General features: G+C 44.4%; 2 protein-coding genes and 1 long non-coding RNA gene across 8 annotated transcripts in view; 2 read left to right on the plus strand and 1 right to left on the minus strand.

The window, feature by feature from the left end:
* The first annotated feature begins 1,288 nt into the window (after positions 1 to 1,288).
* Positions 1,289 to 17,639, plus strand: RNF185 (ring finger protein 185). Of its 5 annotated transcripts, none has more exons than XM_072880551.1 (7): positions 1,289 to 1,364; positions 7,321 to 7,552; positions 9,175 to 9,193; positions 9,852 to 9,964; positions 10,497 to 10,551; positions 12,543 to 12,660; positions 15,059 to 17,639. In XM_072880551.1, exons 2-7 carry the CDS (start codon positions 7,371 to 7,373, stop codon positions 15,154 to 15,156), a joined length of 585 nt encoding a protein of 194 aa, XP_072736652.1. In that variant the 5' UTR covers positions 1,289 to 1,364; positions 7,321 to 7,370; the 3' UTR covers positions 15,157 to 17,639. The 5 variants fall into 5 exon arrangements, with proteins under 5 accessions (XP_072736652.1, XP_072736651.1, XP_072736654.1 ...); XM_072880550.1 differs by lacking the exon at positions 1,289 to 1,364 and adding an exon at positions 1,589 to 1,720; XM_072880553.1 differs by lacking the exon at positions 1,289 to 1,364 and adding an exon at positions 1,594 to 1,720 and having other exon boundaries at positions 7,362 to 7,552.
* LOC140660089 (uncharacterized) lies at positions 10,625 to 14,174 on the minus strand. The gene is made up of 3 exons (XR_012045323.1): positions 14,057 to 14,174; positions 12,510 to 12,690; positions 10,625 to 10,907 (listed from the first exon to the last, which is right to left on the minus strand). It is a non-coding gene; the product is annotated as an uncharacterized lncRNA (long non-coding RNA).
* A 497-nt stretch (positions 17,640 to 18,136) lies between the features above and the next one.
* LIMK2 (LIM domain kinase 2) overlaps positions 18,137 to 21,390 on the plus strand; it is a 32,421-nt gene continuing 29,167 nt past the window's right edge. The window contains exons 1-2 of one of the 2 annotated variants that reach the window (XM_072880527.1): positions 18,137 to 18,291; positions 20,882 to 20,981. In XM_072880527.1, the coding sequence (XP_072736628.1) occupies positions 18,276 to 18,291; positions 20,882 to 20,981 (116 nt within the window). In that variant the 5' untranslated portion in view covers positions 18,137 to 18,275. Of the gene's footprint in view, positions 18,292 to 20,881; positions 20,982 to 21,390 lie in introns of those variants that run through there. The other variant, XM_072880529.1, reaches the window with a different exon arrangement.

Consider the following 21,390-nt stretch of genomic DNA (forward strand, 5'->3'; position numbering starts at 1 on the left):
TTTCTTTTTGGATTCCTTTAGTTATCCTATGGCACCCAAACAATAAAGACTGTTTTGAGCATTACTTATTCCCATGATTATAATACCAAAAATCAACCTTTTTTTACTTTTTATACTGAAATTCTTTTGACTCTAGATATACATGGTGACTAGTCTACGCTGGTCCAAATTTCAGCAGCTCATCCTTGTTTTAATCAGCATCTGGAGGATACCATTTATACCTTTGGGGCCTTGTTAAATTCTTATTAATCTGATACTACACTGAGATGCCAAATTTTTGCTTGAATGCTGAAGCTGTGCCAAACTGTGCTGCTTTACTGTCTTGTTGAAAGTGAGATAGCCTGCTTTGTTAGAGAAATTTTCACAGACAGCAAATACACTGCTAGTGCGGGTAGGACAGCTTTACAACATGTGTCCTAATGCCACAAGCACTATCATTTTCAGATACTGTCTTTATCTTGACCTCAACTACAAATTTTCCGGTGTGATGCATCAAAGTGTATGGCAATTCCAGCAGGGCTGCTGGATGACCGCTTTGACATGGGTTTTGCCAAGCCTACGTGCCACTGAAGGCAGTATGAAGGCTCAGTACAGCTGTGTTTTTATATTGCTGAACGCTTCCCGGCTTGCACATTCCAACCTTCACACTAGAGCTGTGTAGTCTCAGGCCACCTCAGTCAGTAGACAGGCCTCAGACGATATCCTTGGTCTCCTTCCGATAGGCTCCCTTAGCACTAACCTCCCTCCACTTCTTACCTTAACTATTCCCTCCTAAGACTTGCCTTTAGTGGGACACCTTGGTTTAGGATTCACCCATTCTCCACTGTGTAAAACAAGCACTTTTGCACTGTTTTCTGCCTCAGTGTCCTCAGAGCAGGGACAAAACCCTTCGGAGGTGCCTCCTTGGTCACCTTTCTCAGCTCTGACCTCTCCTTCAGGCACCAGGTCCTCTCCTCTCCCACCCTTTTGTCCCTCTCTCCGCCTTTGCCGTTTCTCACAGCTGTGTAAATACCTTTATAAAGCTCTCTGTTCCCATCCTGGAGATGCTCCTCTGCTCAGATCCCAGCGCTCTGCACACACGTTTGAACAATTTGTTTCCCTCAAAGCCGCCGCCTGCCTTCCTCCCCTGCTTGGGCCGAACATTTGCTACCGTAGACGATATGTAGTTTTTGCTCTTTTCAGAGGAAGGCGTTTGGACACGGCCCCCGCAACACCTCACGATGAGCAGGCAGCAAAAAGGCAATAGAAACAGAGCTAAGAATCACACCGAGCGCGCAGGCAGGGGTTATGGTGGTGGTGACTGAGCACGGGCTGAACGCACCGCCGGCCCGAGCGGTTCGCACCGAACCGGCTCCCTCGCTGAGGTAACAACCGGCCGGGGGGTCTGGTTCGGGGGCTTGGGGGAAGGAAGGGCAGCCCGGCAGCGCTAACCACCCGCTGCCCGGACAGCCCCGCCGCGCCCCACGGAGCAGCCCGCGCCCCACGGAGCAGCCCGCGCCCGGCCCGAGGCGCCGCCGCCCCGTTTCCAAGGAGCCGCCCCGCGGGGCCGCCCCGGGGCGCGGGGGAGCCCCGGGCAGGCGGAACGCGGCCCCGCGGCCCGACGCCGCGGCGGGGAGGCCGGTCCCTTCCGTCAGGGCCGGGCTTCCGGGCGATCAGGTGACGGCGGCCGCTGGCAGGGGAGCGGCTCAGCGCTGCTGCGGGGGAGCAGCGAGACCCGCCGGTGAGGCGAGCCGAGCGGATCCCGGCTAGTGGCGGAGGGTGGGGGGAGCCGAGGCCGGCCGGCGGCTTTGAGGCGCGAAAGGAGCGGGCCGGGGCCGAGCCGCGCCCGGTGGTCGCTGGAGGCCGGAGCCGCCTGCGCCCGTTTGAAACGAGTGCGGCGGGAGCGGTCGGAGCGGGGCGGTGGCGCCGCGGGAGCCCCGGCCTCGGCCAGCCCGGGTCCGGTCCTGGTCCCGCAGCCCCGGTGCGCCCCAGCAGGCCCAGCGTGTGCCGCCCTCGCTGCCGGAGCTCCGGCCCGGGGTTCGCCGTCGCCGCGGCGCGCAGGGCCCGGCGCCGCCTGCGAGGGTTTTCCTCCGAAATCCCCGTTTTTAGCGGCCTGCTGGTGCCTGGCCCCCGCGCTCTGCGGCAGGGCTGAAACCCTCTGCGAGGAGAAGCGCCTGTTCCGCGTTAGATAAATGTCTGGCTCTAGGTATGGTCGCAAAGCGTTAGCTCCTGGTACGTGCCATTTTTTTTTTTCTGTTGGGAATTGCTTATTACTTCTTAAACCACATCATAACTATTTTAGTTTAGTTTAGTTTTACATTTTGCTGCTAACCTGGTTAGCCCACTTAAAGGGCATTTACTGCTTTACATAACACTCGAAACCAGGAAAATGCTCAGGCAGCACTCCCCAACTGGTTATATCAGTTTTCTTTTTATTTTTTTTCCCTTTGTACTCTATGAGGTAAGAGGATAAAATCTTTGTCTAAAGATTTGTGCAACATTTTCTCGGAGTCTATATTATACTTTTATGGAACAGTTAAAAAAAAAAATTACTTTAATCACTTGCTTTCTTTGATAGTTGGTAACAATGTCTCGCATTTGTGAGGTATAGTGAATCCTTAGAGTTGCCGAAACAGCCTTTCAGCAGGGCTCTTACCCTGGAAGCAGCAACTGTAACGCAGACATACGTTGCAGAACCCCAATTAATGAAATGAGGCCAAGCAAGGGCACACTGGTCTGCAAGGCAAATGGCTGATTTTGCAAGACCAAGTGATCATGCAAGCTTGTATGTTGGGACCACTTTATGATAATACTAAAAAGCGGGTACATGATGCTGTACAGGTTACAGGAAGTGAAAAGATGAACTCGGAAAATGTTTCCGAGCTCTTAAAGTGCAACATGTTTGGGGGACAGAACAGAGTAAAAAGGTAGTGAGAGATAAATGTGTATTTAATGATTAACAGTGGGACTTCAGTCATGTATTTGCTAAGAACATCTAAAAATGACTGTCAAGAAGTAAACGTACTTTCTTCTAGGCACTGTCAACAATTATCAACTAAGGTTACCTGTTCGTTTGACTTGAAGTCCAGGGAATTGTAATAGGTTAAGAATCAGATTTTTGTTAAACTTATGAGTGGGCTCTGAGTAATATTTTTAGATGTAGATAGAATTTCTAATGTTAATATTCCTTTTATAAAATTTGTCATATGTGTCTGAAAATGACATTGTCACCGTACTGATAAGAAAAATAACCTGACAAGTTTTTCTTTTGATTTAAACAGCAAAAAGTTCAGAAACTAAATCAGAACTTGTTTCAGAAACAAACTAGGTTTGGATTATTTAAATTTCAGTAATCCTAGATAAAGTAAGATTCATTAGGAAAGAAGTATGGAAAAGTGTCTTTCTAGTGGAATTTTACATCCAACAATGCTCTTCTTTTTATTTCATTGTTATGTATTAGATACCTCAAAGAGGAATAAACTTCAGGGTTTATCAATAAACTAGCCAGATTCCTATATCCTCACCAGAAATTTTTCTCATTGCTCATGAAAGAAGATTAAAAAGTAAATATTTCAAGCATCCTAATGCTGTAGTGCTGTGACCATGTATTCTACAACTGTTTCATACAGAGGACATTAGCTTCTAACTTATATTCCCTCTCTGTCTTTCTCAGGTTGAATTATTGTTCACCTGCTGTGTTTCCAGTGGATTTTTTTGTATGCTTTAACTTATGGTGGAAACTCTCCCAGTCTGTCTTGAAGTGTTTCTCTTGTATTTTTAGAGTCAGGGCAGTGTACTTTGGCAAATGCAGTCATTCTTCATTTGCTGAGTTCAGAAACGTGATCTTTTACAGTAGCCATTTGGTCACGTTTTCCTGGGGTGGGGTTGCTCCCACTAGATTTGTAGATTTAGTTTTTAAACCATTTGAGTAAAATTTCTTTCTTACTGCCTTTTAGTGAGACTTACACACAGTATTTATGCACAGTATATAGACCTTACCAGTTTCCTGCACTTAGTTCTTTCATGGACCTCCTGTGCTCTCAGTTGTCGTGAAAATTTCAGGTCCCAGTGTGCCATCTGCTTCTTGGAGGTCTGGTTTCACCATCTCTTTCAGTCATGCTTATTCTTTATGCAACTTGGTGGGATTTGTGCTGGATCCCTAAACATGTATCTTTGCTTCCATGTCTTCTTCATGCTCCACCAGACTTTTTTTATTTAGGAAGACTACTTGAAAATGGGTTCTTTGTTTCTTAACCATTCATCTGTTGCCACTCTTGATTCTTGGATGTAGTAATTGTCAGTGATTCAGTCATTTTCAGAACAACCTGTTGGGATATCACAGGGGTCAGGATTTAAAGGAAATAATCAGCTAATATAGATGGCTTTTAAGTAACAAAGATACTGTTTTCCTGTAAATATCTAGAGAGCCAAGCAGCAAGAAAGAAAAAAGACAGGATCTTTGAATGCTTGCAGTTAGATCACAGCTGATTTTTATATCCTTTCACTTGTTTTGTTTGCTGCTCGTCATGCATCTAGGCTCGATTTGTAGACCTGATCTAAAGGACAAGGGTTTAACAAACCTGGACAGGCATCTCTAAATTCTGTTTACTTAGCCCCAAAAGTAATGTTATATCCGTGTACTCACAGTCTTCCTTCTGAACTCTAAATCAAAATGAAAATAGGGTTGGTTTGGCCTGTTGTGTTGGTCAGGTTGGGTTTTTTTAGTTTGTGGTTTGCTTGTGGTTTGGTTTGGGGTTTGTTCCCCCCCCCCAAAAAAAAAAAAAAAAAGTTTTGTCTCGGAGTTTAAGTAGTTCAAGTGACATTTCAACGATTTTGAGCTTGTTCTACACTTGGAACAAGTTGAATTTACAGTTGAACGTCTACTTTAGGATTCACAGGCTATGCTCACAAGTGACACAATATATGATTATCAAATGTAAGTTTGGTCATTGGATGCTGTTTCATGCTTGCTTCTTTGTATATGTGCAGCGTGATTTGCAGATGAACAGACCCCAACAGCACTTGTTAGAGACCTAGTTATGTTAAACAGTATTCCATGGACAAGAGCAAATGTTTGAGAAGGTTTTTCAGAATAAGATTGCTTATTTCCATTGTTGTGTTTTGATATATTTTTGATATTTTAAATTGGTTACATCCTAGTAGGTCATCAGGCCAAATCAGCCTATGGAGAAATAATTAGGAGAGGATCCCAGTACAGACTAAGGAAATGACCTTCTTCTTGGAGAGTAGATTCCGTTCCTGTTGCGTTGTATCATTTTGATCTTTCTTCTGTCTCAGCCATCTTTATTCCACTACATTACTGATATTCGTATGGATTTCTCTGTCATCCTTCTTCATAACTTAATGATGTATTTATTTTTCATAGTTACTAAAAGCTAAGGGTTTTTTAAGCAGATATTTCTGAAGATACAGATTTAATCTTTTTGAGGAGTCTCCAGATTTCTGGTGTTAAATATATGGAATGTAATTTGGCAAAAAGGACCTTGTTTTCCACATTGGTTTTAGGGACATAGAAATTAATTTATTTGCCTCTTCTCCATGTTTTCCTTGTGTTATATGCCAAGATATAAGAGACAGACATTTCTTGTGCCCATTCCATAAAATGATGGTAGTGTTTTTTACAGTGTGTTGAACTTCTTCGTTTTAAGGAGGTTTTCTTGATGTTGATATTAATTCCCAGCAAATATGTATAGGTCCAAGTTGGTAAATTTTCAAGCATTAAACTACTGAGCAAGATAGGCTGAAGATTCTGGTAGTAAGGATGTGTGAAAAATCCAAGCATCTTTAGCGTATAGTTTGTGGGCAGCATTTCCATCTGCCTTGAACTAACATGAATTTTAATTTTGTACAATGAACTGCGTTGCTGCTGAGTGTAAATGAAGTCATGGTGTGAAATGCTAAGAGTCAGCAGTGCTGAAAGCAACGTATGTGAGAGTACAGCATCTGTGAATACAAAGCTGCCCTTCTGGGACAGTGTGCAAAATGATGTAACTGAGTGAAAAAGCTCTGCAAAAATATATTTCACTTGCTGTAATTGAGTGTCTTTGCTGCAATACCTTCATGATGCATGAGTATGATGCTTTCTTGACTGTGCAGTGGGATTGTGTTGTATGAAAAAAGCTGTTGACAATAACAGGTAGAGATTCTGAGATTTTGTTTTGCTGCCCTGCACCTGTGCTTCAGCACTGCTACAAAGAGGGAACACTAAGGAAAGCCTTTAATGCTTGTAGGGTAAGTTTGCAAATAAATTAGCTTCTGAAAAATTCAGGTTGCCCTTTTAAAATGCTTAACTGTTTGTACACTTGCAAAAAGTTCAGATAATCACTTGTTTCTTTCTCACAACCTTATGTAAGTATTCATATTCCTGCAGCAGCAACATGATGTCAGAGTTTCATTAAAAGCCTAGTGGAATATTTTAAACATTTTTGTTTTGGTGAATTAATTTCTGTAACTGCTGAAACTCTCTTAGTTCTTGGATTAAAAATCTTGTACTGATACAAGTGTTTGTTTCTGGAAATGTAAATGCCTTGTGCTGAGTCTCAAAGTTTTAGGTACTGTGGAATTTGCATATCAAGGAATTAGATTGTAGAGGTTGCTGCTACTGAAATAAAATAAATGGTGTTCTTTGATAATGTGATGATGTTAATGAGAGGTGAAAGCATGTAAGTAAAATTAAAGCACATTGAAGTAAAAATTTTTAGTGCTTCTGTATTACTGCTAGATTAGAAATGTTTTATAGTTTGAAAGTACTAGAAATGTTTGACAGTCATATCAACACACTGCTGTGATAGCAGCAATAGACTGCTGATGAGACATATTAAGTACTAAGCCACGTTTGCTTGCCGTTATTATCATTAATATTCCAAACTAATGAACACTGAACTTAAAACTATGCGTTAAGTCAGTCTGTACAAACTGTGAACTGTTTCATGGTTAAATCTTATTTCAGACTGCACTCACAGTTATAACTTGCATTGAATTTTTGGAAGAGCATGTATGACTAGGTGAGCTCATTCTTCTCATAGCAAATGGCATTTGTGAAAATACGATGGTTTTGTTTCGGCTCTGGATTTCAGTTGCTTATCAGTAACTTTAAAATACAGGTCACATATCAGCCAGGTCATACTACAGGACTTTAAAGTAGCTTAGTTTCTAAAAAAAGATCCCTCTTGGCTATGTTAAACAAAACCTATCAACAATAGGATTCAAGTGCTTCTTGGATAAATCACTACCAGTTTGGAACTGGACAAGAATGCAATGTTATAATGCCAAGAAGTTGTTGGGGTTTTTTTTCTTTTTTTTTTCCTTTCTCACTGCTAGGATTCCAACAGGAAAATTTTCTTGACCTTGTGTCTGGGTAGTTCTTGAGGATGGCAAGCAAAGGACCCACAACTTCTACATCAACAAAGAACTCCAGTACTGGAGGGACCAGTGGCAGCAGTAGCAGTAATGGTGCTGGGGACAATGCTAATCAGGACAACACTTTCGAATGTAACATCTGTTTAGACACTGCCAAGGATGCAGTTATCAGCTTGTGTGGACATCTCTTCTGGTAAGTACTCAAGCTCCCACAGATAAACCAGAACACCGTGTATCTCTCTGATCGCATAAAAGCCTATGATTTTTATAATTCTAGATGTCAAATAAAATGTCCTGTATAAAATGAGTAAGGACCATGGTTTTTGTTTAGGAGTAGTTTGGTTTGCTCCTCAACTGTTTTTTTTTTTTGCTCACGTTCCAGGGAGTGGGTTTCTTGCATCTTAAACTTCCTACACCTATGGATTATTTTGCAAAAGCAAACAAACAAGCAGCCCCACATAGACAGTTCAGTGTTTACTGATGCTGCTTGGTAATGCGTGTTATTTGTGCTGTCTGGTCTAGCATAGATATCTTGTTCAGACCTAAATTCCTTTCTAACCTGTGCATACCTAAACCTGCATCTGAAACTAGGTTCTGGAGGCCAAATTGTAGTTTTCATACTTCCTACAAGCTTGCTCTTTTTTCCTTTGAAACCATAAAAAAAATCAGATAACAAGCTTTTACATGTGGGCTATTTCTCTTTTCCCATGGTATTGCAGTTGTAATACTAACTTTTCAGTTCTTTGATCTGACTTATGAATGTATCGCAGAAATATAATAAGCGTGCAGCATTTCTTATTTGGGTAACCTGGTCTAGAATATACTCTTTCTTAAATGTTAAGAAGTTACTAAGGATTGACATGGCCAAATTTTGTTTGTTTGTTTTACACAGTAGGCTAAATTACGCTCTTTATTACAAAGAGGCCTAAAAGAGCATTTCTTTTCTGTGTAAATGTATGTAATATCTGAAAATCCAGTTTTTTATTCTAGGAGAAGATGGAAAGTCACTTGCTGATGGCATGTTAAGATAAAATTAGATTAAATTATTGCACAAAAGGATTTGGAAGAATGGAACCTTAAAAAATAGCATGTATCTTGTCTGAACAGTGTTGTCAAGACCACTTTGAAAGCAGATGACTGCTTAGCAGTTTTATCTCGTAGCTTGCTTTTTTGTCTTTGACCTTTTTTAAGTTGCCATATTAATTTAATCTTAAGAATAGTTCTGTATAGTGGAAATTTCTCTGCCCTGAGCAACTGGGTCTGATCTCAATAGCTGACCCTGCTCTGAGCATCAGGTTAGACTAGAGACCACCTGAGGTACTGTCCAGCTTGAATTACTCCATGATTCTGTGAATGTGGCCGATGTTTTAGCTAAATGTCCCTTGCGTGACTTCTTTTGAGATCCTGAAATCTTATTACTGACACCTTCCTCATTTGCATCTTAGCTCAGGGATATCTTTTCATGGTATCAGAAGATAAAATCTGTACAGTAAACACTAAGATTAATTAAGCTTCTGTATGGGCCTTTGGTATGATGAGGACCCAGGAATCAAAGGCAGAGAATCACGTTAGCAACTTAGTTAGATTACATAACCTGAAAAGACCAGTGGAGATAGGTCTTGGGCTGTGCTTTCAAAAATTATTTTAATGGGAGGTTATGGAACTGGCCCAGCTGGATTCCAGGATTCTGTTGTCTTCAAGCTGTGCTATCTGTGGTACACTTTATACATTTGTTGGATCGAGTCGTCAGTAACTAATTCTATTTTCCCCTCTTTTTTCTGCTCTGTGAACAAATTATCCTGGGAATGCTCACAGTTGGCCTTGTTTACACCAGGTAAGGCAGGTTTCCTTTTACTTTGTCTTTCATCAGCTCCTGTTACTCAATAAAGCCCTTGGTTCTCTGGAGTATCCCCCTCTTTTCAAATGCACTTCTTTCTCTCCAGGGCAACCACAGCGTGCTAATGCAACTTCATGCACAACACCTTGCAATCTACTCTTTCAGCAAAAAGAAAACTTAGATTTTGTTCCACTTTCCTTCCACTTTTGAGTGTCTTAAACACTGAGTATTCCCAGTTTTGGTAGGAGAATTACTGTAGGCAGTTCACTGGGGTTTGGTTTGCAGGCTTCAGTGCTGAGTGTACTTCTCTTTGTATATGTAGTGTTTTACATTGTGGTACCATTATAGAAAAGATAGATGAAGGGAGGGTATCTACACTAGCCCTTGGCCTATGCAGGACTGTTTGTGGGTACGGTTTATTTCTTCATATTTTACTCCAGTGCAGTTCTGAATGTGTACACATCGGCAAGTGGCTTGTACCAGAACAATAGCCAAAATGCCAACACTTCGGGGAGTACTTGGCACTTACTAAAATGTTTTGCTCCATAGCTTTCTGAGAAATTGCTAAAGTCTCTCTTCCTGGCTGCAAATGAGGTTTGCATGTTGTTGTTTTCATGGTCTTTTACTAGTTTTCTTATAATTTCCTTTCTTTTAGTGGCTAGAGACCAGGCCAAATAGACAAGTGTGTCCTGTATGCAAAGCAGGAATCAGTCGAGATAAAGTTATTCCTCTGTATGGAAGAGGTAGCACTGGGCAACAGGACCCCAGGTGAGAAACCTAAATACAACTCTCTTTCTGTGAAAACTAAAGATGAAACTTTAGTTTAAGGTCTTAAGATGAAACTACCAAAGTGCTGGATGCACAATTTGAAATTCTTTGTCAAAACTGACATTTCTGCCAAATATTTCTGGCTTTTTCAGGGCCTGGGTTTGCACACCTCATTTCTTGTTCAACTGGCAATTTATTTTAATTTGAATTGGGTGTTAATTATCGGTTACAAGTGGCAGGTTGCAATGAATGCTATCTGACCGGAGAAGCTTATATGAAATGTTCATGTCCTCAGTTTCTAGTCTTTGCAATGGGCCTTTGTTATTCAGAAGCGCAGTATCTTAATTCAGTGATGTGATGCTGAAGGTTCATGTAGCTGGGTGGTCTACTGACTCACACACTACCTCCAGCTTTGCTGTAGCACAGCCCTGTGGGAGTGTGCTCTGTATTTGTTCTGTCTTATTAGCCAGGCTATTGCAGATACTATTGTCATGTATCCTTGCACTTGAGATAATTTCACAACTTCCTGCAGAGAGAAAACTCCACCACGACCCCAAGGACAGAGACCTGAACCAGAGAACAGAGGGGTAAGTGAAAAAACAAGCTTGAGCAGATAAGTTGTTTTTATTGATGGTGGTATTTATTCATCCTGGAGGACATAACGTGCATGAGATCCTGTGTGAGGTTCCCATAGCTTACATTTCTTGCTCATCCCCAGTAGGTTGTTCATGAGTAATTGATAGCTGCAGTGTGGCAGAAAACTCCATTCCTATAGTACTCTTTAGCATCCCAAAGAATGGGCTAATTTGAATCGCGCTTCGTGAAAACAGCCCTGTGTGGCATCACTGGAAATGCTCTTCTTCATACTTGATTGTTCTCCATATATAAATACAAGGAACACTTTGCTTTGAAAATTCTTTGTGGAAGTGTATTTCCATCAAACCTGTCATGGAAATATATAATGCATGTGTGAACTTACTTTTTTGGCACTGACACCTGCTTCTAGTATCTCTATGGGATGTTACTGTACCATGGCATTACAAGCAAAAGAATGTAGGTATCTGTTGGATACATGTTAATTTGAAGACGGATCTGGGGTTTTGTTGAGGAGGTTACATAGAGTGAATGTAAACAACAGCTGGGATAGGTTGAACAGACATGGGAGTAGCCTGTAGCACAGACCACAGTGTTCTTTAGCATGATGGCAGTGAGCATGACCTGATGAAACAATTCCATATTTCTGTGTAACTCAGTCTAGGGTCCTTGGAGAGGATTTGTATACCTCATGCTTCAAGCAGATAACTCTGCTGGGTGTGATTAAGAAACATTTCTGTATTGAATGTATTGGGAGCTCAGTTGTTCTCTCTCACTGGGGAGTTGCCTTCTTATTAAATCAGCTGCTATACCTTGTTTGAACCTTTTAGCTGGTGCTGCCGTAAGTCAGAGGAATCTGGTATGAAGACACAGCAGTAGTGACACTGTCCTCCTGTTTCCTACAGGCGCAGGACCTGCCATGCAGACTGCTTTGTTGTCCCTGATAGTTAATGGCAAAACACTTGAGAATAGTCATGGTCAAAAGACTAACTCCTCAAATCAAGGATCCATAGAACCCAGAAATGTCTGGTTTATATAAGTGAAATCATCTTTGTCCTCCCACTGTTTGGAGGTGATAGACCAGAGGGTTTTTCAGAATTGGTATCACTGTTTTAATCTGAGATCAGAGGACAGTTTGCTGGATTACAGAACATGGCGACTGTGAGCTCTCCACAGTTTTTAAACATGATGCAACTACTCAGATTCATATAGCGCTGGTTCTCAAATAGTACACTGCTTTTATACAGTAGGATTCATCTTGATTCAGAAGACTTAATCTTTTGACCTGATGTGGAATTTTGGTCTGGATCCCGTAGGGGTCAATGTTCTTGCATTGTAACTCTTCCTTTTTTCCTCCTTTCCTTATGTCTTGCATTCCTGCCCCAGATGACTTTATCTGCTACCTTAAATAGAGTCCCCCTGGTAATTTTTTTTTTTTGTACTGTTCTTCTCTATAATGCTGTATGCATCCCACTGGCAATTTGTCACTTTACTGAATGTTTAAATGGTGCACATGTATTGTGAAAATCAATGCAGATTTTTTTTTTACAATGCCTTTCTTACAGTTATATGGCTAATAGATATTAATACAGAATTATTAATACATTTTAAGACATTCTAAATAGAATTGGTAATGCTTATTTTGATATATTGTCAGATATATACTATTTTAAGTTGAGAAAGGTTACAGAAACGCTTTTGTTAATTTGAGGCCTTCAAGCAAGAACTGCAGTTCCTAGTTTTCATTTTCTCAAACTTTTGGGTTGCTCTGGCAAGTTTGCTACTGTATGAAACATTTTAAAACCAGGACAGCTAACAAGGTATTTAACAATAGTGTGCAGACTGAAAGTTGCCAGACAGCATGATACTCCTTTAGCCATAGGAAAGCCAGTGAGAGGGAATGTCTGCACTTTTACAAAATATTCTGAAAGAGGCTTTAAATGATTGGTACCTTTTTTCTCTTCTGTTGCTTTGTTCTCTGCAGGGATTCCAGGGCTTTGGGTTTGGTGATGGTGGCTTCCAAATGTCATTTGGAATTGGGGCGTTTCCCTTTGGTATATTTGCAACAGCATTCAACATAAACGATGGGCGACCTCCTCCAGGTACCACGCATCCTATCTTCTCCGAGAGTTCTGTCACAAACAGATGTTTTACAAACTCCCTTGTAACTTTTAAACAAATAGCCTGCTAAATGACAAAACCTTCTGAACGGTAAAGTAAATTAGTGTTGTATATAGAAACACAAAATGAGGGAAAACACCCAGTAGAGAACATAGAATCATAGAATGCTTTGGATTGGAGGGGACCTTTACAGGTCATCTAGTCCAACCCCCCTGCAAGAGCAGGGACATCTTCAACTAGGTCAGGTTGCTCAGAGCCCCGTCCAACCTGACCTTGAATGTTTCCAGGGATGGGGCCTCCACTACCTCTCTGGGCAACCTGTTCCAGTGCCTCACCACCCTCATGGTAAAAAATTTCTTTCTTAAATCCAGTCTAAATCTGCCCTCCCTTAGTTTAAAACCATTGCTCCTTGTCCCGTCACAATAGTCTATGTCTCACAGGTTTTGTACGAGTGCTTATATAAGAAGCAAGTTTGTCACTTGAATATGATTTGCTGAAGGCCCTGTTGAGAGGACAGTAGAACTGGAGAGGGACAGTGGCACTGGAGACTTCTTCCCTTTAACTCAAATGTCTCCTCTGGTACTCCAGTGGACTTGCTCTGAAAAATGAGACAAATTGGACTGGAGTTTCTAATAATACTAAAAAGGAGTCAGTAGGGGTGTATGAAGGAGACCCATATTTTGCAAACAGCAGGAAAGGACCATTTCCTGAAAGATGAGAAGGAAAAATTTAAACTGGTGTTCTGTAACACAAAATAATGACAGCAAAGATTGTTCCTTTTTCAGAAATTTATCTCTGAGACAATCATCAGTATTCCACAAGAAGTAACTTTCTGGTGAAATAATTTCACTGTTTTTAATTAAGAAAAAACAGTTGAGTTACTCCAAGTAGTGGCCTTGCTCTCTAAAAATTAAGTAATCCCCAGAAAACCTCTTCCCTATCTGCACTGTGGACAAACTGAGTCTACGTGTTTTGAAGAAGAAAACCTACTGCCCAGGATTTTCTGGACTACTTCTGAAAGGTTGTGCCTGGCAAATCTTCACCATGTCATATTGCACAGGAATGATGGGAAACAAACACATTCCTCATGTCACACCTGTGTTGCCAAGGACCTGTGCTGTCCTTGGGTCAAATTAACTTGCCTATTAACTATACTTCACTGTCCACTGAAAATTTGTGCAGAGGTGTGACTGAACTACAGAGTATGTAAATATATGCTGTTGTAACAGCTATAATTTAACCAACTCCTTTATCTGCTTTTCATCTGCAGATTCAATACAGCAGTTCCAAAAAGTGTGCTTTTCATTAGTTCTCTTGGTCAAGGCTACACATGCAGCTTTGACCATTTTACCATTTTCTTACTCAGAGATGTTTCACCTTGATAGGGAGGAGCGCTCAGGTAGAGGTGGTAAAGTTCCTTAGGATGGAAACAGTGAACTTAGCTCAGCATGAAACAGTGAACTAAGCAGTGAACTTAGGTCAGCACTGTCCCCAGAAGTACTCCGAGCAGACCTGCATGTAGTCTAGCACTTGGAGCTGCCTGCTGCTGTGAGTCATAAGCAGGTTTACCACAAGTCCTGCTTCGGGGATGTTGTGGTTTAACGCCAGCCGGCAACTAGGCACCACCCAGCTGCTCACTCACTCCCCCCTGGTGGGATGGGGGGAGAAAACTGGAAGGGTAAAAGTGAGAAGACTTGTGGGTTGAGATAAAGACAGTTTAATAGGGAAAGCAAAAGCTGCATGTGCAAGCAAAGCAAAGCAAGGAATTCATTCACTCCTTCCCATCGGCAGGCAGGTGTTCAGCCATCTCCAGGACAGCAGTGTTCCATCATGCGTAACAGTGACTTGGGAAGACAAACACGATCACTCTGAATGTCCCCCCCCCTCCTTCTTCTTCCTCCAACTGTATATACTGAGCATGACGTCATATGGTGTGGAATAGCCCTTTGGTCAGTTGGGGTCAGCTGTCCCAGCCGTGTCCCCTCCCAACTCCTTGTGCACCCCCAGCCCCCTCGCTGGTGGGGTGGGGTGAGGAGCAGCAAAGGCCTTGAGTCTGTGTAAGCACTGCTCAGCAATAACGAAAACACGCCTGCGTTATCAACACTGTTTCCAGCACAAATCCAGAACACAGCCCCATACTAGCTACTGTGAAGAAAATTAACTCTATCCCAGCCAAAACCAGCACAATGGAGCTGATGCTTGTCTTCCATTTGATCTTCCAGTATGGCTGGCCAGTCCGAGGGTAGAAAATAACAACAGTTTCTCACCAAGTAGATTCCTTGCATATCTTTCAATTTATGAATGTAGTATGTTCAGAATATACACAGTTCTGGAGAAGAGGAAGGAGCTGAACTGCTTTTTTTACTTCCTGTTTTCCAGCTGTTCCAGGGACTCCTCAATATGTGGATGAGCAGTTCCTATCCCGCCTCTTCCTGTTTGTGGCTCTGGTGATAATGTTCTGGCTGCTGATTGCATAAATCTTTTCCATTATTCTGTATATCCATGGCCAGCAAGGCCACTGAAACAGTTACAAACTGCATCCCCATCCCATTTTAAACCTCTTGGTGTCTGGTTCCGTAGCTAACCTATGGGCTTCAGGAATTGGTGGTACCACAGCACAATGAGGAATCTTGCATTTTGCACCAGAGTTGGAAATTAAACATTGGTTAAAAAGTATATTTCAGCTCAGCTATCTTGTACAACGGCTTCCTGCCACAAACCATGGGCCTGGCTTTGAGCTCCACTCCTAAAAGGAGTGCTGCTTTGAAATCCTGTGCCAATCAGTGACACCAGGTTTATGTGAAAGACAGTTGCCCCAAGGTAGACTGGGCAGGTAAGGAAACTTCTGCAGTGTGATCAGTATCTCATGCTTGGCAACCACAACAGATCTGCCAGAGCTGCGGATGTTATTTAATGTCCTCACATCAACATCCAGCCTTCTTCAGGAAATCATCTGCAGCACTGCTGAGACTCTGGGCACAGCACGTGATGCAAATGGAACCAGGTTTGGAGACTGGTCTTTTCTTGCTGTTATTTCCCAGCGTGATGGAAAACCCCTCTTGAAGCGGTTCTAATGGCTGTTAGAAGAAGGGATACAAATTTATGCTGCAATTTTTTAAAGCCTGAATTTGCTGGAGCCAGACACTGGAAGATTCTCTCGTTGTGGAGCTGGGTGGGGTTGCCGAACAGTACGACGCACCTGTCTGCCTCACCCAGCCCAGTTCCTCACTGACAAAACAGTGTTGTCTTCCTTGGTTCTGCGCAGCAGCCTGTGGCTGCACTCATGGATAATCCCCTCATAACCTTGTCACTGTAGCTACGTGTATTCTTCCCAAGGCTTTGAGACTTTCTACGCAAGGTCATGTACTCCGAATAAAATCCTATTACAAATCTGAGATCAGCTTGTTTGGGGAGAGGAACAAAAGGCATCTTTACATGAGTTTTGAGGTTAAACTTGTCATACTGTAAAATTATACAGGAGGAAAAATGAGATTCTGCCTTTGCTAGCACATGCCACAGTAGGGAACATTTGGAAGAGCTTCTCTACAGGTGTGTACAGCTACTCCGTGCCACAGCAGAATGGCTATACTGCAAGAGTCTCTGCAGTATCTACCAAAGATATTAATTTGAAGTGCTGGAGGAGACCACAACCATTTATGTGCTGAGGGGAAATATTTCAGAAGGTGAGCACTCTACAGCCGTTTTGGAATCCTGTTGGGTATACAGCTTTAAAGAGTACTCCTGATGTTTTTGTGTAGATTCCTTCAGAACAGCAGATATGAGAGATTCCCTAGCAAGATGAACAGTTTTCATATTTCTCTGACTAGGCAATTCCCTTTTTTTTCCTCTTACTGTTTTTAGATTATTTTGATTCACATCGCTGATAGTCATAATGATTTCCTGTAAGATTAATATTGTGACTCCCCTGGCGATAGACAGGCAACTGACAAAACAAATCAACTCACAGAAGCTTTGTTTCAATAGCTAGGATTTTTCTAGTGTATGGATGAGGTTCCTGGGGAGGAGACCTTAATTGTTATAGAAGCTTATTTATGTAATTACGAACTGTTCACTTTTAGCATCAAGACAGAGAGGATGACTGAAGTTTAACTTGCCTACCTCCAAAATTCCATCTGGCAAGTAGAATGTTGCAAAGCTTCTGCAGTGTTTTGCCACATCTAGTCAAATTCATACCTGACTCGATATTATCTGGCAGAATATATTGCTCAACTATAAATAGTTGAAGTGGTGCTTCAACTTTTGTTGTGTGGCACTTTCGAGAGGCTTAACTTCTTCTGCATATGGTTCTACTCAAGTGCATAACTTGGTAACTAGGACCCTTTCTAGGACAAAGGCTATTTATTGCATTCTTATAAGCAACTGGCTGTGGTACAGCGTCGCAGCTTTGACTTCCTTTCGTGAGCAGGCAGCACCACCTGCTGATGAAAAGGGAAAGTTCGTGTGATAGTAAAAGGGATGGTTTTCCTTCTCCTTTCTGTATTGAGAAACTCGATGCTAAGAGCAGGGGTTATCCAGGTGAGGAGTAGGGTATCCCTTTAAAGCCTTTTTCCGATAAAGGGTACAGAAAAGTGACTGTAATAGGTTCAAGAGGTATTGAAACTGATTTAACTAACACTTATGTTTTAAAATACAGAATTTTAATGGCTTGGGGTTTTTTTCCATCTATTGGTGAGAGACATAATGCATTTAGATGGAGGTGGCTGCAGAAACATGACTGAGAGTCTTTATTTTCTGGCAATCCAAGAATGAAATAGTCTAAAAGTGTTAATGCTTTTGTTCCTACCTTTTTCTTGGTGTGCTTTTTGTATCGTACCACTTCCCCCCCTTGTACTCAGACTGCACAGAGCCCATAATGGCTTGTTTAGTGCATTACCATTACTGTTCACTAATTTTCACTGTTGTGAAAGTGATTTAGAATTAAAAAATGGTTTTACATTGACCGGAGTGTGCCGCCATTCCTTTGTACTTCGCGGACGGACTGAGGTGAGGCGCTTGCCCGAGCCCTACCTCGAGGACGAGGAGCAGAGGAGCCCGTTGCTGGTCCGTGCCTCAGGAGGGGGGAGGGACGGGGGCTCACGACTCCTCCCTCACCGGGGCATCGGGGACATTCCGCGAGCGGCAGCGGTACCGGGAAGGCCGCGAGCAGCGGCGGGGGGGGGCGAGGCCGCGCCCGGTGCAGACGTAGACCCCGCGGCCAGGCCCAGCGACGGTAGCTGCCACGCCCGCCCGTCCGCCGCCCGCCACGGCACGTGGTGGGAGGGGACGGGGGCGTGGCCGCGCCATCATTGGTCCTCGCCGCGGAAGGGGCGGGAGGATCACCGCGGAGTAGCGCGGGGATTGGCCTGTGGCCGTGAGGGGGGCGGAGTACCGATTGGCCTGCGGCGAGGAAAAGGGCGGGGCGATAGGCTGCCCTCGGGGCGGGGCATGGCGCTGAGATAGCAGCGAGGGGAAGAGGGGCGGGGGGCGCGCGCGCTAGCGCGCTCCCGGACCAGGTGCGGAGTGACCTACCGCGCGTTCCGTAGAGGCTGACGTCAGGCGCGGGCGAGCCCCGGGGCGGCGGCGAGGCCGGCGCGGGATGGAGGGGCTGCTAGGTGAGGCTGCCGGGCCGCGCCGCCGGGGGCTGCTGCCGCCCTCCGTCACGGCGGGGCGGCTGCGCCTACGCGAGGCCGCGGCTCTCCCCCGGCCGGGCGGCCGTTGCGCGGGCGCCAGACCATCGGCGGGGCGGCAGGTGCGGCGCTCGGGCGGGCCTCGCCCGCGGGGCCGCTGCGCCGCCGGCTGCTGAACCTGCGCCTTGGCTGAACGTTAGCCCGTGTCGCGGGGAAGGGGTCTGGGAGCCGGCCAGCGGGTCCGGCGGGCGGACGGCCTCCGCCGGTTTGCGGCCACACGCGCGGCTCGGGGGGTCCTGCCCGGGCTCCGGCGCAGCGAGCTCCGCGGGAGGGTGCGGAGATGGGGGTGGCTTCCGAGGGCTGCGCCGCGCCTTCCTGCCCCGAGGGCGGCCGGCTGCCGGGAACGGGATCCTTTACCGCGGTTGCCTGCTGGGGCCGGCTGGTCGCACTCGCGCGGTCCCGGTCCCGGCCCGCCCGGCCGCGGGGGTTGGCCGGTGCCCGCCGGGGCTGCTGCCGCCTGAGGAGCTGCGGCTTCTCCTCGCCGGCCGCCTCCGTAACGTTCCTCCTGTCCTGGGGGACTCGACAGACCTGTTACATTGATTACGTCCATTTGCTTTTCCTTCACACTATTTCCTGCTGTTTTTTTCACTTCCGTCGCTTGTCCTGGACACTTAAGCAATTTCGGTTGAATATAGGACTATTAACTTCCGTTTGTGAGCTAATCAGCCTTTCTGGGTACAGTTAAATAAACGTAGCACCGCAGCTGAAAGTAAGGTGACTGCTGCCTGGAGTTCAGACGCTAATGGGTAAAGCTCTGTATGATCGTTGTGGAGGAATATCTGTTGCTTTTAGTCAGCTGTGGTGTAGTCCTTAGCCTTAGATTCCTTTAAATAGGAGCCACTGTCTCTAGTCACGTTTGCATCTTGTGCTCGTGGCACTGAACAGGAGGAGATGGAGCTGCAGGATGTCTGGCTTGCAGGTTTCTTTGGCCTGTAGAGCGGCAGCGATTCCAGAAGTCCAGCTGACTTCTAGGGCTTGGCTGCATGGAGCGGAGAGCGTCGGCTGCCCGTGCATTGAGGCACGGGTGCACGTGGCTTGGCCTTTTATTTCTGAGCCTGTTTCGTGTGCTGAAAAGCAATTTGCTTTATAGAAGAACATGGGTAGTGCCAGCTTTTTCCAAGTTTCTCCTAACCCTTGCTCTGTCGTGCAGATCAGAGGTGAGCTGCAGTTCTCTGTGTTCCAGGTAGCAGGAGGGTGCAGACACGCTCCCGGGTGCGGAGCGGATGCTTAGTCGGGAACTGAAGTAGCAACTTAGGCCAAATGTCACATTTGAATGAATCCTATCTAGCACTATAGTCTGCATGGAGACCTTTATGGGTACTGTCTGTCCGCTGGTGAGGGTGGTGCTTGTTTGTGGTTGAACAACAAGTTTTTTCTCTGAAATAGCTATTTGTGTAAAACGTACAGGGAGATCTTCACCTTGGTTATTTTTAAACGTTGTCATTGACCTACACAGTGGGGTAAAAGTGCATAGAAGGCTGGTGGCTTCTGGTTTGTGAAACATGAAGGAACTTGACCTTGGTATCAACTTGCCTGAGCAACTACCAAGTTTTAACATACTTTGGAAAATGGAAGTCTGTGGTTAGTGGTTTTCCTTCTCTAAGCGTGCTTTCCTTATGCAACCTTACTTCAAGTAAACTTTTGGTAGCAGGAAGAAACAGGTTTGAGATCTGCCCAGCTATATGATGTGTTCCTTGCGCCATCCTGTGCTCATCTACATCCTTGACTCTTGCTTTAATATGCCCGCACAGCTGTTTGGATTTTGGATAGCATTTATCTGTGTGCCAAATGCTCTTTGTGCACAGGTCTTCCTACTGTTTTTCCTAGCTTGTGTGCATCTAAATAACTAGCTCTTTCTGGGGCTTTATGGCAGTTCTAGCAGAGACTATTATAACTATTTTCTGGAGGGACAATAGGCCAGTAGCATCAACCCCTCTTCCTAAGTCTGACAGTAGCCTGGTGTTGGCTGTACAGTCTCTACAGGAATGTTCATTCAAGTGTGTAATTCCTTCCTGGTAGTCAAGTTGTTCTGTATTGAATAAAGTTTGCCTTTCCTTTCTTTCAGCTCTGGGAAATCCAGTTAATTATACAAATGAGTGCAAATGTTACGTGCTGAGTCAGTAGCATGGGGGAAATAGTAGCGTGGCTTCCTGGCTTAGCATGGTTCTGTGGGAATTGTTACACTAGACCAATCTGCATTCCTGGAATCTCTGCTCTGAAGACTAGCATAGCTGTACCTGAGCTGTTTTCTGTGACAAGTCATATTGCTTTCTTCTGCAGAATGTGAAGGAGCGGATGGTGATGTTTGTCTGGAGAAAAAAAAAAAGTCGTCAGAGTTTGATTTGGGAACTCCCCTCTCTGGGGTTACAGGCTGCCTGGTATTGGCTTGACTTTCTATGTGTGAAGGCTTTCCCGTCAGTTATATAATTTAAGGTTGTTCTTTATCAGGGTGCAGCAATCCTTGTTTTCTCTGATGTAAAATGGTTGCTGTATGTCACTTTATTCCTGCATGCAGGTGAAGAAGTCTGGAGATGTCTAGGATGCGGGGGCAGCATTGCTGCTGATCAGCGCCTCTACAAGACTGTAAATGAAGCTTGGCATGTTTCCTGTTTCCGGTAGGTAAAACTTTAGCCCATTAAACTCTCCTTGTCTTGTCCAGCTGACTCAGAACCTGGTGGATAAGTACCAATATTAACAGGGAGTTCTTGCTGTCATCTCTGTGCCTGACCTGTTCCGGAGCCTCTTGCAGAGCGATTGCATGCTTTTGTTTGCGGCCGTACTTCAGTGCTTGCAGTAGCACTTTGGAATTGACTTTCAGTTCCAACAGCGGTCTGACACTGCCTGGCAAAGTGTTGCCACACTGACGCAAACGCATACATAGATAAAGTACAAATGAAGGCTCTGATTTACTGGTGGTGGCAGAAGCCATGGGTTGCATATTTGTCTTCAGCTGCATTCCAAAGTAGTGCCCAGGCAATTTGGATAGCCTGTTGCTTTTTCCATATGTGGTAGGTACAAGGGAGA

This window comes from Ciconia boyciana, chromosome 15 (genome assembly GCF_034638445.1).
Source record: "Ciconia boyciana chromosome 15, ASM3463844v1, whole genome shotgun sequence".
In the NCBI taxonomy this organism is placed as follows: Eukaryota; Metazoa; Chordata; class Aves; order Ciconiiformes; family Ciconiidae; genus Ciconia; species Ciconia boyciana.